Source organism: Mesoplodon bidens (assembly GCF_964165515.1).
Source record: "Mesoplodon bidens genome assembly, chromosome: 17".
NCBI lineage: Eukaryota > Metazoa > Chordata > Mammalia > Artiodactyla > Ziphiidae > Mesoplodon > Mesoplodon bidens.
This window is the reverse complement of record NC_138174.1, coordinates 16108241-16121600: the sequence shown is the minus strand read 5'-3', so window position 1 is coordinate 16121600 and position 13360 is coordinate 16108241. Positions and strand designations below refer to the sequence as shown.

Here is a 13360-nt window from a genome sequence, read left to right as displayed (position 1 = left end):
CTAGGACCCTGTCTAGGCCTCCTGCTCAGAACACCAGTCCTTCAGACCCGGGCCCTACCTTGCTTTCCTAAGTTGTCACCTCAGATTTGAATGCCCTGCTCTTGAACCCAAGCCTGGAGGTGGGTGCACAGCTGCCTCTCCGATGTCCTCGCTGCCCACTGACTGCCTCTGGCTCTCACACCAGTATCCCAGACCCCTCTCGCTAAGTGTGGGTTTCGTCTGATGAGGCCGGATCCCCAGATCCCTGCTGCATTAGGGAAAACCCAGTTCTTCTCCTGTGTTTCTCCTTTACTCTCACACAACTTCCACATGCGCACTTCTGACACCAAATGTGTGGGGTTATTCTCCCATCAAGCAATTCTCTGACACCAGCTGGGTGTCCTATACTTTAATTCAATTCTGACACTGTCTACCTGGAGAGAGCACCAGTTCCCACAGGTTAAGGGCTCAGTCCCATGAGACTGCCCCCCTCTTCAGATGCCAATTGGAAGTAGTAGGTCTCCAGTCACCCCCACTTCTGTCCAATTTGGCTGTAAATCAGAGGTTCCCACCACCCCCTCCTCTAATTCAACTGATTTGCTAGAATGGCTCACAGAATTCAGGGGAACACTTATGTTTACCAGTTTATTAAAGGATCTGATAAAGGATACAGATGAAGAGCCAGATGAAGAGATACATAGGATGAGATCTGGGAGGGTCCAAAGTGCAGGAGCTTCTGACCCTGTGGAGTTGGGGTCCATCACCCTCTGGTGTGAAGGTACTCACCAGCCTGGAAGCTCACTGAACTCCCTACCCTTGGGATTTTGTGGAGGTTTTCTCACGTAGGCATGAGCAAGTATTAACTCCACTTCCAGCCCCTCTCCCCTCATGGGTGTGGAGGGGGGCAGTGCATCTGCAAGCTTCTAATCATAGCTTGGTCTTTCTGGTGACCAGCCCTCATCAGAACAAGAGATGTTCCTAGAGCTCTTATCACTCAGGAAATTACAAGGATCTTCAGAGTTCTGTGTCAGACACCAGGGCAGAGGCCAGTGTATATGTTTCTTACTACTTACACCTGCCCAGCTTTCTATTGCCAGACTAGATTGCTGAGGATGAGCCAGAAAAATACATGCTGCTTACTATTAGAAAAAGCTTTGGACTCAGCTCCGACCCTTTTCCCTGGACTCACCTTGCTTCCTATAATTGGCCTTCCAAGAGTGAGGAATCAATCCAAAAGAAGTTGCCTTGGTCCAATTATTAAGCACAATTCTTTTCGTTTAATGCTTCCCTAAAAGCTCCATGTCCTGCTGGAGTGGCAGTCCCCTTTCTGTTTCCTAGATCAGTGGTATCCAAACTGTGGCCTGTGGAGCTCTGCTCTGTGAAAACTTGTCAAGTGGTACACGGACACACATCATTATAAGGGTATTCATTTCCAGATCCTCAACTTTTATAGGTACTTTTTCCTAAAACCAATTGGCCTGAGGACGTGCCTGCATTTATGTCAGATGTTCTTCCATCTCATAAACTTTCCCCATTCCATGTCTTACTGTGGTGCTTTGCATGGGGTAAAAACAACAACAAAAAGGTACTACAAAATATTGATTTGGGGACTTCCCTGGTGGCGTAGTGGTTAAGAATCCGCCTGCCAATGCAGGGGGCACAGGTTTGATCCCTGGTCTGGCAAGATCCCACATGCTGCGGAGCAACTAAGCCCGTGCTCCACAACTACTGAGCCTGCGCTCTAAAGCCTGAGCGCCACAACTACTGAAGCCTGCGTGCCTAGAGCCCGTGCTCCCCCACAAGAGAAGCCACTGCAATGAGAAGACCGTGTACTGCAACGAAGAGCAGCCCCCGCTTGCTACAGCTAGAGAAAGCCCGCGTGCAGCAAGGAAGACACAATGCCGCCAAAAATAAGTTTACAAAATAAAAATTAAAAAAATATTGATTTGGTGGAAACTTTTGTATCAAGATATAATTGATGTCTTAGCTTCAGGTGTACTACATCATGATTCAATACTTGAATATATTGTGAAATGATCACCACAAGTCTAGTTATCATCCATCACCACACATAGCTACAATTTTTTCCCCCTTGGGATGAGAATACTGCATCATTACATCCCCAGGACTCATTTATTTTATAACTGAAAGTTTGTACCTTTTTGACTACCTTCACCCATTTCACTCACCCTCCATCCCCTTAGGGGATTTCCCCCATCCCCCTTAGGGGGAAACTCTAATGGTTACTAAGGCAAGTTAACCCACAGATCTTTCTGGCCTTCTTTATATTATAAGTATTGCTGATAAGGGGGAAGAAACAAGGATATTTTGGCTCCTCTTAAGAGGTTCTGAATTCTATAAAGCAGAAATGGGGGTGCATATATCTTTTCTAATTAATGTTTTTGTTTTCTTCAGCAAAATACCGAGGGGTGACATTGCTGGATCATATGGTAGTTTTGTTTTTTATTTTCTGAGGAAACTTCATACTGTTTTCCATAGTGGCTGCACCAATTTACATTCCCACCAAAAGCGCACGAGGGTTGTGCATCCTCGCCAACACTTGTTATTTGTTGTCTTTTTGATAAAAGCCATTCTAACAGGTGTGAGGTGAGATCTCATATGGTATTGAGCTCTTAACCACACCTAATAATCCATCTTACAAGATGCATTTCATTTTATTTTTAAAATATTCTTCAAAATGCTTATTAATATTTATTTATTTGAATGGAAAAAGGAAGTAAATTTTTTTCTGACAAAAGGTAAATCTAATTTCTCTAATTCATTTGACAACAGGACTTTGACTAGGCTACATGGTGGCTTTCTTCTATAAAAATCTGCTACTCTAAGATTCAGAGAAAAATATATATAAGCATGTGACGAGATAAAAGCACTATTATAAAAAAATTGTATTAACAAAAGATAAACTCGGGCTTCCCTGGTGGCGCAGTGGTTGAGAGTCCGCCTGCTGATGCAGGGGACGCGGGTTCGTGCCCCGGTCCGGGAAGATCCCACATGCCGCGGAGCGGCTGGGCCCGTGAGCCATGGCCGCTGAGCCTGCGCGTCCGGAGCCTGTGCTCTGCAACGGGAGAGGCCACAACAGTGAGAGGCCCACGTACCGCAAAAAAAAAAAAAAAAAAAAAATACTGAATTGAAAACATTAAAATTTTTCCGTTCCCAATTCTTTTCTTAGTATATAGGGTTAAACAAAGTGACTTTAAGTGAAAGAATAGCAGATAAAAATAATAGTCATATAATACGTTTTTGTATACTTTCCAGAAATTGAGAAAATAAATTACTTTAATAAATGTGTAAAACTTCCTTTCACAAGTTAGGTGGTTTCCAATATTTTGCTTTCAATAAAACCGATGGAGACATAATAGAATTTGTCAGCAAGACATCAGAAATAATACTGGGTGACAAACAACTATAATTCATATAGCATAAAAATTTACCTTTCTTTTTTTTTTTTTGCAGTACGTGGGCCTCTCATCGTTGTGGCCTCTCCCGTTGCGGAGCACAGGCTCCCGACGCGCAGGCTCAGCGGCCATGGCTCACGGGCCCAGCCGCTCCGCGGCATGTGGGATCCTGCCGGATCTGGGCACAAACCCGTGTCCCCTGCATCGGCAGGCGGACTCTCAACCACTGCGCCACCAGGGAAGCCCTAAAAATTTACCATTTTAAAGTGTACAATTCAGTGGCTTTTAGAATATCTACAAATTTGTGCAATCTCTGTGATAATCAATTTTTTAATGTATTTTTAAATTTTTATTTATTTTTGGCTGCTTTAGGTCTTTGTTGCTGCGCGTGGGCTTTCTCTAGTTGCAGCGACTGGGAAAATTGTTTTGACTGAAGTTAAAGACAACAAAGTGCTACTAGGGCCATCTTATGGAAAAAACAAATGCACATTTTGGCCAACCCAATATTTATATAAATGAGATTTCTTAGCCCTTATATTTACAAGATAAAATATAGGAATAGAATTCATCCTGAATCCTCTTAATTCTAGCAGTAAATCATTATTTATCCTTGGATACAGGGGAATGTAAAAACGTAGCCTTGTTCATCTTTTTTTTTTTTTTTTTTTTTTCGGTACGCGGGCCTCTCACTGTTGTGTCCTCTCCCGGTGCGGAGCACAGGCTCCGGACGCGCAGGCTCAGCGGCCATGGCTCACGGGCATGGCTCACGGGCCCAGCCGCTCCGTGGCATGTGGGATCTTCCCAGACCGGGGCACGAACCCGTGTCCCCTGCATCGGCAGGCGGACTCTCAACCACTGCGCCACCAGGGAAGCCCAGCCTTGTTCATCTTGAATAATAATTTTCATTAAACATTTCTAGTTAAAAATTTACTTTTTATGTTTAATAATTTTTATATACATTTCTAATATACTTATGTTGTTTTGACCCATTGTGTACTAACAATTGTAAGGATCAGTTAATGTAGAAGAAACTTTTAAAAATCAGAGCTTTATGGCCTTAGTATATTAAGTAAATCGTAGAATTTAAATATATAGACTTTTTTTTGTTTGTTTCAGATAGTATTACAGGGAATTCAATAAAAGATCATCAAGCGTGAACTATTTACAACAAATGTTAATATTTACAAGATGCTAGAACTCAGACTTTTTGGAATATTTAAATTTATATACTGAAATTCTTCAAAATTCTTTAAGGTGGAATATGAACAAAGGGTTTGAGAATCATTTTTCTAGCAGTAGTTTACTTCTTTCCATCTTTAATCTCCATTAGAGTGCCCTTTCCTGAGGGTGGGGAATTGGGGCTGAGCGGTCTTCGATTTCCTGAGAGTTAGCAAGAGTTCCCAACCTGGGTCTCTGATACTTGTGTGCTTTGCGAAATTGCACGTAAAATTGCACGTAAAATATAAGTGTACATATACATACACTCCCCCACTCCAGATGATCTGTAATATTCAACTGATTTTTCATAAGGTCTGTGACCTCAAAAGTTTAAGAACTACTGTAACTACTACCTTCCTCTCACCTGCCTGTTAGTACACCTCATTTATCTCATGCTAGGCCTTTCTCTTGGGTACCAATTAATCACTTGTTGCCTTTACCATACTGCTATTATCATCTGCCTGCTGGCTATCATCTGCAGTTTTGTGTCTTCTCCCAAGGATCACCTGATCCCAGGAATTAGGGCAAGTTCCAGATACCAGTCTTTCCATTATGCTCTAGTGGAACAGAGTTAAACAAATCCTGAATGCCCTTTCTATTCATTTATTTAACGAATACTTAACAACATGCCTCCTGATGTGCCAGGTACTATTCTAAAGGCTAGGAATACAACGATGAACAGGCAGACAGGTCTCTCCTCTCCCAGTGTTTCTCTTCTGGAAGAGAAAGACTAAGCACTAAATAAGAAACACACAAGATTATTTTGGGCAGAAGTAAGTACTGTGAAGAAAATAAACCCGGGTGATATGACGATGAGTGTTATGAAAAAGTAGGGTTCGGTTGGGAGGTTAGGACCCTTTTTTTTTTTTTTTTTTTTTTTTTTGCGGTATGCGGGCCTCCCACTGGTGTGGCCTCTCCCGTTGCGGAGCACAGGCTCCGGACGCGCAGGCTCAGCGGCCACGACCCACAGGCCCAGCCGCTCCGCGGCATGTGGGATCTTCCCGGACCGGGGCACGAACCCGTGTCCCCTGCATCGGCAGGCGGACTCTCAGCCACTGCGCCACCAGGGAAGCCCTAGGTTAGGACCCTTTAAGGAGCTAACATCGGAGCTGAAGCCTGAGTGGTGAGAAGAAAGTAGCCGAGAGGTGAACACAGTTGGTGCAAAGGCCACCAGCAGGAAGGAGGTTGGTGTTTCTGGGGAATTTCCAAGCCAGGGCTTGGAAAGTACTGAGCAGAAGAGGTGAGGTTGGAGAGGCATTTCATCCCGAGTGCAACAGTAAGCCAATGATGTGTTTTAAGCAGAGGAGGAACTGATCTGGTTTATATTTTAAAACAAAATCCTTCTGGCTACTTTGATAAAAATGGATAGTATGGGTTCAAGAGAAGAAATAGAGAAAGCAGTTAGGCTACCATGGTAGTAGAGGCCAGAGATTATGGTGACTTGGACTCGGGTGGAGATGATATAAATGGGAAAATTCAAGATATACTTTGGAGGTGGAGCTGATAGGATCTCTAAATGGTCTGGATAGAATTGTGAGGAAAAGAGAAGAGTCAAGGATGACTCCTAGGAAGTTAGTTTTGAACAACTGGGTGAATGATGCAGTAGATTTAAAGATACTATTTGGGAATGTTTGGAACACCTATTAAACAGTTAAGTGACAAAGTGGAGTAGCTTTAGATACATGAGCCTGGAGTTAGAAATGTGGTCAGGGTAGACATTATTATGGGAGTCAGGAGCTTATGGATGGTATTTAAAACCACTGTGGCAGGCTGAATAATGTCCCCCTGAATATGTCCATGTCCTAATTCCTAATGGAATCTTAAAGAACCTATAATAGTGTATGAAGGCACTTAAAATCTGTCACTTGTAAGCCTCACAACAACCCAAGGTAGGTGTTATTATCCTTCACTTGGCAGATGGGGAACTGGAGGCTCAGAGAAGTGGGAAGCCCTGTTCTAGGCTGTAAAGCTGGAAAATACCTCAACCTCCCTTTCAAGGGCCTTACAGAATTTCTATGAAGGCGGGAAGTGATAAAGAGCTGCACTGTGCTTTGAGACAGGTCCAGCCTACCTACCGCCTCGGCTGCCCCAAAACCTGCCTTATAAAATGCATTTCTACGCGGCCTGTCCCATTCTTTGTCTAGCTCTGGCATATTATTTTTCTCACCTTCAGAGACCTTGCCAGCCCAATTACACCACAGAGACCATCACCACTCCTCAGCTAGCTTGTTAACTGTGGAAGGGCTTAGTGGGGTTATCACATAACCAACTACTCTGCATGCCAGGCCCTTTGCCAGGCACCTAACATGCATTCACAAATCACAGATTACTCTATCCATCGTCTCTGGAGCAATCTAGAAAGGAAGGATTACTGGGGAACGGGAAGAAGTCAGGAGCAGGGGCGCCTGAGTTCAAGTCTGGGGGTGCTATAGCCCTAACTTGAAGCTAAAGTAATCCTGGTCTAGTAACTTAACCATCTAAGAAAACGAGGCGGTTAACACTACAGATCATCTCTAACCTCCATCAAGGATGCTTGCATGACAGCTTTTCTTCTTTCCCCGCTTCTGGAGCTCCACTATTATGCGCAGTGGCAGGGCCGTAGCGACTGTCTGCTCCGCGCTGGCTGCCCTTCAGTTCCCTGCCTTAGAGGCCAGACCCAGCCGTGACTCGGCCAATCGCCCGGGAGGCCGCGGAGCCCCTCAGGCCAGGAGCGGTGAGAAGTGGGCGATAGGTCATTTCAGGACAAGGAAGCGAAGGCTCTGAAAAACTACAACTCCCAGAAGCCCACGGGGGTGCCAATCGGAGGCCTGTGGCTGGTGCGTGTTGGGAGTAGTAAACCACGCTTCATTGCAAGGCCGCGCTGGACAGGTAACTCGAGCGCATGCCCAGTCACGTCCCCACGAGCTCAGCTTCTTTCCTTCCTGCGGGATACTTCTCTTTCCGGCCTCGCCCAGGCGCGCTTTTCCCCGCCCCACCTCCGCCCCCTTTTCAGGGATTTCGGAGTGGGCGGGGCCACTGGCAAGCGCGTTCCAAGAAATGTGTACGCGCGCGTTCACGGGAGATTAAAGAGGGAGGGGACTAAATACTGGGTGTGGAAGGTGGCGAGGAGGCCGCGGATCATGGAAGGCGCATGCGTTCTAGAGGCGGTGCCGCGCGGCTTCGGGAATGGCGGAGGGGCGGGGTGGAAATGGGCTCGTGGCCTGACGCATGCGCATTGGGCCGCCAGCGCCCCGCCTCCTTTTTCAGTTTCCCCTCCTCCTCCACCACCCTTCCGGAAGTGCAGCCGCCCTGGCGCCCACCAGCGGCCACCCCCTGCGGCAGGCTCCGCCCCCTCCGGCCCCGCCCCCCGGCTCTCCGCCCCCTCCTCCGGTGGTGGTGCCGGGTTGCAGCGCCGGTCGTGGAGGTTTTGCTGCCCGAAGCCGGGAGCGCGGAGTCGTTCCCGGGAGCGCCGGCCAGGCTATGATCGCGGGTCCCCGGCGGCCCGCTCCGGCCAACCAGAGTCCCTGTCTCAGCTTGTGCCCGTGCCCGAGCGGTCTCCTCAGCCCGGCCCCACGGCGCAGTTGGCGGCGGCGCCCACAGTGCGCCCCCTCCTCCGATGGCGGCAGAGATCCAGCCCAAGCCGCTGACCCGCAAGCCGATCCTGCTGCAGCGGGTCGAGGGGTCTCAGGAGGTAGTGAATATGGCCGTGATCGTGCCCAAGGAGGAGGGCGTCATCAGTGTCTCGGAGGACAGGTACGAACCGCTACCCCTCGGCCGCAAGGAGGGGCGGGACGGGCCGGCGGTCCCAGAGCCCGCTTCAGGGGCTGTGCCTCCACGTCGGCGCGAGTGTAGAGCGCTCTCCCAAGTTGTTATAATGCGCATCCTGGTGCTGCCGGTGTCCAGCTGCGCGTGGCCGCCGCTGCGTGGCTCCGGAAAGCGGAGCCCGGACAGCGGCGTTCTGTCTGGCCTTGCCCGGGTGGCGCCTGCCGGGGCCAGGGTGGCCCTTGGACTAACGGTGCACCGGCCACTGGACCTTGGTCCAGCTCCGAGGACAGAAAGGGGAGAGGGTGGAGCTGCCCGGCCCTGCAGGTGTGTGCGTGGGGAGGATGCTTCAAGCCGATTCTGTGACATAACTAAGGGGTTTTGAGAACTCTGGTATAGTTCCTTAAGGCTCCAGACCCAGGAAAGCAAATGCCACTCCCTTCTCCCAGACATTCCCACCGAATCCAGATCTCCCAGACATCTTACACTGAATTCAATGAATGTTGCAAGTTGTGAAGAGTATTAGGGCTTCTGCCCAGGAGAGGTGACTTCTCTGCTTTGCTCTCCTTGTCTCTTCAAGCTCAAGGGGAAGCTCCTAGAACTTTCAAGGGACCACTCACTGCTGCAAATAGCTCTTGAGTTCCTTCCCTTTGCTTGCTTCCTTTCTTTTTGCCTAATTTTGCTTAATTTGCAGAAGTAGAACTAGTTGTTCTGCCTTTAGTATTCTCCCTTATTTATCAGACAGGGAGTTTTTTGCTTTAACTTAATGTCCTTTAATATGCAGAAATTATGCAGATGAAGCTAATTTCCAGAGGAATGATGCTTGAATGTAGTAGTTATGGTTTTGATCTGGAATTGTTGCTTTTATAATATCAACTAGTATTCTAAAAAATGTCACATTATAGAGGTATATGTCAAGGAGCTTTTAACCTTAAAATAGTAGTTACGTTTTCTTAAGGTAAGTTCAAGTTATGCTGAGGTAGAAAATATTTTTTTCTTGGTGACTTGTAAAATTTCAGGCAAAGGTAAAGCAACAAAGTGTTCATACTGTCTTTATAGTCATTTCAGTGCTTTGCATACAGTGTGGCTTCAAAAAATATGCCTGATAGGTCTATTCATATCATAGGTTCTTCAGTATAACTAGGATGACTATATTAATGACATATTTTTGTCTACATCATACTCCATACAAATGGCCAAATGGTGCCTGATTCACTTCCTGTGCAGATTCAAGGGAAACATTGTAAACATACACCAATGGCAAGCAGTCTGCCAAGAACAGAAGAAATTCATGGCTGCAGTGGAATACATGGATGTAGAAACCATTTGAAATTCACAAAGAAGCCTTATGAGTGTTTAACTTTTCCATGGAGGCAAAATTCTACAAAAGAGATTGCTTCTGGACCTAGAAATTCTTTGTCACAGAATCGTGTTTTAAAAAGAATATATTGATAGACATCACTTTCTCTGTCTGTAACTACTGGAGATGAAACTGCTCAACCGAACTGCGGTAGGAAATTCATAAGTAAGTTTGTTGAATCAAGTAAGAGAGGCAGAAAGGTAGTTAAACCTAAGCTCCTTTAATAATTAGTTTTGAAACTTTTTGCTTTGCTTGATGCTTTGGGAGTAGGGGTTAGTTTTCATAGTTTTTTTTTTGTTTGTTTGTTTTCCTATGTGTTCAAAGGGATCTTAGAGGTTATTTGCTGTAACGGCTTCATTTTACGGATGAGAAAATTAAGCCAGAGAATTTACCTGCCCAAATTCACGTAGCTAGTGGCGGAGCTGGGCCTGGCTCCTGTCTTCTGATTTCCATTTCACTGTGTTTATTCTGAAGGAAACAGCTTTAGTTGGGGTGCATTTCAGAGTATTTGGAGAAGCTGAAGTCGCGTATATGACAGAGAGTGAAGATAAGTTTCATTTGATTATGGGACAACAGAAATGCAATGTTTAGCTATTTATTAAGCTTAATTTTCACTTTCCCAGTTTACAGTGTAAGTAATAGAAGATATTTTATTATGCAGTTGCTGTTAAATAAGTAAGGCTAGGATTTATTCTTTACATATATTTTTATTATTACTCAAGTTGACCAGTCTGTGTTTCTGTAGGTCATATAGTCACATGTGACAAGAGCTTTGTTATTTAGAGCTCAGTTTCGATTATGGTTTCCATTAAAAGAGAACTGATCTGTATTCTTTTTGTTTGTTTGTTTTTTTGTTTTTTTGCGGTACGCGGGCCTCTCACTGTTGTGGCCTCTCCCGCTGCGGAGCACAGGCTCCGGACGCGCAGGCTCAGCGGCCATGGCTCACGGGCCCAGCCGCTCCGGGGCATGTGGGATCCTCCCGGACCGGGACACGAACCCGCGTCCCCTGCATCGACAGGCGGACTCTCAACCACTGCGCCACCAGGGAAGCCCCTGATCTGTATTCTTGCTTTTCAAAATCCAGTGTCACTGTCAGTTGACATAATGATAAAGATATGAAGAGAGAATATTGATTTTCATCAAAACCTACCAAGCCATTTCCATCAGCCACTTCAATTAGAAACTAGTAGTTTTCATTCCTGAACTGTAAGGTTAAGCCACAAAATATTGTCCCATTCCTGAATGGCAGTGTCCCGTAAGTTCTTTTGAAACCTTGGTTTTCCTTTTTGACCTCTGATTCCCAATAGCATTTGAAAACGCTTAACATTTTCCATCTATAACAGTGTTATAGGTACTTGTTATCCATTTATCTTCTCCATGAATTCCCTAAGATGCTATGTGCGTCTTACTCATTGTAATATATGTAGGGCCTAGTATGGTGGCTGGCACACAGTAGGCCCTCAATAAACATTTGTTGTGTTGGTGACTGGTCTTTTTCTTGTTCCTGAAAGCACAGCATCTTAACTGTTGTAGACATTTCATTGATATTTGTTTGAATGAACTTTATGACAACCTGTGAAAGTTCTGTTGGACAAATGTACGGAAAAGGATGGGACTGGATGGCCTTTAAAGGTGCCTTAAAACTTTGAAAGTCAATGCATTGCCTCATTCATTCCATCAACAAACATTTGAGTCCCTACTGTGTCCCAAGCACATGTGTACACTTCATTGGTGAAAATGACAAGGTCCTTTCAAGATACTCACAATTTATTTTGGGGGGGGGCAGATTTTAGAAGAAAATAAAACCACAAACTCTAAGATTTAATATTGAAAAGAGAATTTTTAGATGGGGAAGAGTAGCTGGATCCCACAGCCATTGTTGTTCCCTAAATTTTACTTACCTTTGGAGGATTCTTTCACTTGGACTCCAGCTTCACCCTATGGCTGCCGTTAGTCGTGGGCTGGTGATATTCTAATCTTCAGGCCCAAGAGTGGTAAAAACCCTTACCCTCAGTTCATCTGAGCACAGTTAAGACAGCCTGGAACTTTACTGGATACCAAGGGAGAAAATATAAGGAAATAGAAGAAATATAAAAACGGGAGTTCCCTGGTGGTCTAGTGGTTAGTGGTTAGGACTAGGTACTTTCACTGCCGTGGCCTGGGTTCAGTCCCTGGTTGGGGAACTCCTGTAAGCCTCACCTCACAGCCAAAAAAAGAAAAGGAAGAAGAAATATAAAAACGGTCTGACTTACAAGTATAGATTTCTGGTGCTATCATAAAATGGAATTTGTTCTCAGAACTCACTGTCCTTATCTGAGTCTATCTTTGCTTTGGTTGTAGCTGGATTCTGTCTCCAAAGGATATGCCCAACTTTGGTACATTGGGTTCCTCATTTCCCAGCTTCTGTCTGGACTGTCTCTTCTGAGTGACTGCCATTTTAACCTTCCTTGCTTAGGAGTTTCCTCACAGACATCTTGGCTCTATTTTGGTCAATATCGATCTCTAGCCTGCAGCTTACCAGGGTAGCTGGTAAGCCACCTGCAGCTCCCTTGTCCAGTGGCAGCCTCTTCAAGTGTTTAAAGCCAGAAGAGACTGCTCCAGGTGGGAGCCAGCCCTGTCCAGACGTTTTAACTTTGTAAGTTCTTTATATGCATATCTTAACACAAGTCAGCAATCTTAGCATTCATACAGAGAGTTTCTCTAGGTAATTACTATTAGACAGTTATAGAAAATTGTTCCTTCACCAGGAGTAAAAGGGGGTCAGATTTTTATCTCATATAAGGAGATGTGTTGAAGATGGGTACAGATACCATCCACTGGGGTCGTCGAAGCATCTCCTCTGCTTGCGGTGGTTAGAGAAGAGACCAAGGAGCTCTCCTCCAGGTGGGTCTTGCAGGATGAGTAGGAGTTCATGTGAGAAAGCTAGGGTGTTGGAAGGGGCATTCTAGCTAGAGGGGGAAGAGAAAACTCCTGGTGCACTGAGAAGCACTAGAACGAACTGGTTAAGAATGCACTTAGGAGCCAGGCAGCTTGAATTCAGAACTCAGCTCTGAGTGTCACACTTGGAGGAATCTGGAAAATTGGTGTCTCCACAGGAGTAATCGTGATAGCGAACATGCCCAAAACCTCTGAGTGCAAGAATTTGGAATTCTCTTGGGAGATGAAAAGAGCTGAGGGTGTGGTGGCAGGGTGTTGTGGAGGAGATCATGGGGAGGGGCCTGCAGGGGGGAGGGTAATGGGGAGGGACTGTGGAGTTTGCTTTTTAGTTTTTGGCCGTGCCTCGCAGCTTACTGTTTCTTAGTTCCCCGACCAGGGATCGAACCCGTGCCCCCTGTGGTGGAAGCACGTAGTATTAACCACCGGACTGCCAGGGAAGTTCTGGGGAGGGACTGTGGAGAACGGCCACTATATTCTGACTTCATTCGGGACCAATTTAGGCAACATTGTTATCTGTGTTCTCTGTAGGCCCTAAGGGCACATAGGACCATGCAGTGGGTAATAGGAGGTCCCTTTTTTTTTTTTTTTTTTTTTTTTTGCAGTACGTGGGCCTCTCACTGTTGTGGCCTCTCCCGTTGCGGAGCACAGACTCCTGACACGCAGGCCCAGCAGCCATGGCTCACGGGCCCAGCCGCTCCGCGGCATGTGG

The 13360-nt window shown here is 46.0% G+C and overlaps 1 protein-coding gene and 1 long non-coding RNA gene across 4 annotated transcripts in view; one reads left to right on the top strand and one right to left on the bottom strand.

Annotated features, from left to right (window-relative positions):
• LOC308605161 overlaps positions 1-7682 on the bottom strand; it is a 49678-nt gene extending 41996 nt beyond the window's left edge. For all 3 annotated transcript variants that reach the window (XR_014013613.1, XR_014013614.1, XR_014013615.1), the window contains exon 1: positions 7132-7682. This is a non-coding gene — a long non-coding RNA (uncharacterized lncRNA). The remainder of the gene's footprint in view (positions 1-7131) is intronic.
• A 411-nt stretch (positions 7683-8093) lies between these two features.
• The window catches only part of WDFY2 (WD repeat and FYVE domain containing 2), a 170586-nt gene continuing 165319 nt past the window's right edge, over positions 8094-13360 (top strand). Inside the window, exon 1 of the mRNA XM_081214880.1 lies at positions 8094-8345. Coding sequence (XP_081071006.1) covers positions 8209-8345 — 137 coding nt within the window. The 5' untranslated portion in view covers positions 8094-8208. The remainder of the gene's footprint in view (positions 8346-13360) is intronic.